This window comes from Hipposideros armiger, unplaced genomic scaffold, assembly GCF_001890085.2.
Source record: "Hipposideros armiger isolate ML-2016 unplaced genomic scaffold, ASM189008v1 scaffold_364, whole genome shotgun sequence".
Classification (NCBI taxonomy): domain Eukaryota; kingdom Metazoa; phylum Chordata; class Mammalia; order Chiroptera; family Hipposideridae; genus Hipposideros; species Hipposideros armiger.
In genome coordinates, this window is record NW_017731714.1 from 1572944 (window position 1) to 1574037 (window position 1094).

Sequence of the window (1094 nt, forward strand, 5' to 3'; positions counted from 1 at the left end):
ATTCAAAACCGCGAAAATGTGAACCCTGCTAGGCAAACGGTAGGGCGCGTAATAACTTCTCATTCTTTCTCTTTTCGTGGATTTGAGATGCTTGTGTCTTATACCCACTATCTAGCCCGCTTCCCGCAATTTTCCTCGAGGGGCAGGCGAGAGGGTGTGCGGACCAAAGAGAGGGCAGATGAGTTCTACCTTCTCGGCGAATTTCCTAGTGCAGGAAATTGAGTACACAGCAGCCCCATAATGATTAGATGCAGGTATAAAGGAAGGAGGGTGCTCTTCTCCCCACCCCTGCCAAAAGGAATAAAAAAAAAAAATCAGCGGGCGGTTAGCTCGAAATGCCGGGCCCTCCTCTGGGCCGTAGAGGCCCGCCAAGCAGGCGTCTGGAATCTGGAAGAAGAAAGTTACCCGTCAAAGTGGAGGCCAGAGCATGTGTCCAGACTCGGTCCCAAGGGGGCCGAAAGGAAAGAGATGGGGTCTAAGCAGCCCCGCGCGCGGCCAGCTGCAGCTGCCGGCGAGAGGTGCGGGCGCCGAGGCCCGCGGAGCACCCGCCGAAGCTCTACTTACATAACGCTTCAACTTTTTCTCCGGGGGGGACTTGCGGAGCCATCCCGAGCAGACCACTTCGCCGCCGCTCATGGTGCGCGCTTCTCGGGCTCCGGCCCGGGCAGCAGAGGGGTGGGCGCGATCCCGACACAGTCGACGCCTGCCGGTAGCACAGAGGCTGGGACCTCGCTCTCCCCGCCGCGCACCTCGGGCCGAAGGGGCGGGCGGGCTACGCGGCGCGCCGGCTCCCCGCGTCCGAACCTCTCCCTCGCGGGTCCGCGAACTTGAACAGAAACGGGCTGCGCCGCGGAGGCCGACACCTCGGAGCAGGGGCCGTCCCCGGGCCGAGGGCACCCTGGCCTCCCTTCACGGCGTCCGCCTTTCAGCCAGGCGGCCCCGTCCCGCGGCCGCCTCGGCAGCGATCGGGATCCGCAGGACTCTGCCCGGGCACCGAGCCGGAGCCTCGGTCCCCTGCGCTCCGCCCCCTAGGGACAGGACCTCCCCAGGGCGCTTTCCGAAACAGACACTAGGCTGCACGCGCGCACACACAC

General features: G+C 64.1%; 1 protein-coding gene across 1 annotated transcript in view; it reads right to left on the reverse strand.

Moving 5' to 3' along the window:
• Positions 1 to 1088, reverse strand: part of GAB1 (GRB2 associated binding protein 1) — a 129906-nt gene extending 128818 nt beyond the window's left edge. The window contains exon 1 of the mRNA XM_019662037.1: positions 565 to 1088. Within this exon, the coding sequence (XP_019517582.1) occupies positions 565 to 636 (72 nt within the window). The 5' untranslated portion in view covers positions 637 to 1088. The remainder of the gene's footprint in view (positions 1 to 564) is intronic.
• Between the last annotated feature and the right edge of the window lie 6 nt (positions 1089 to 1094).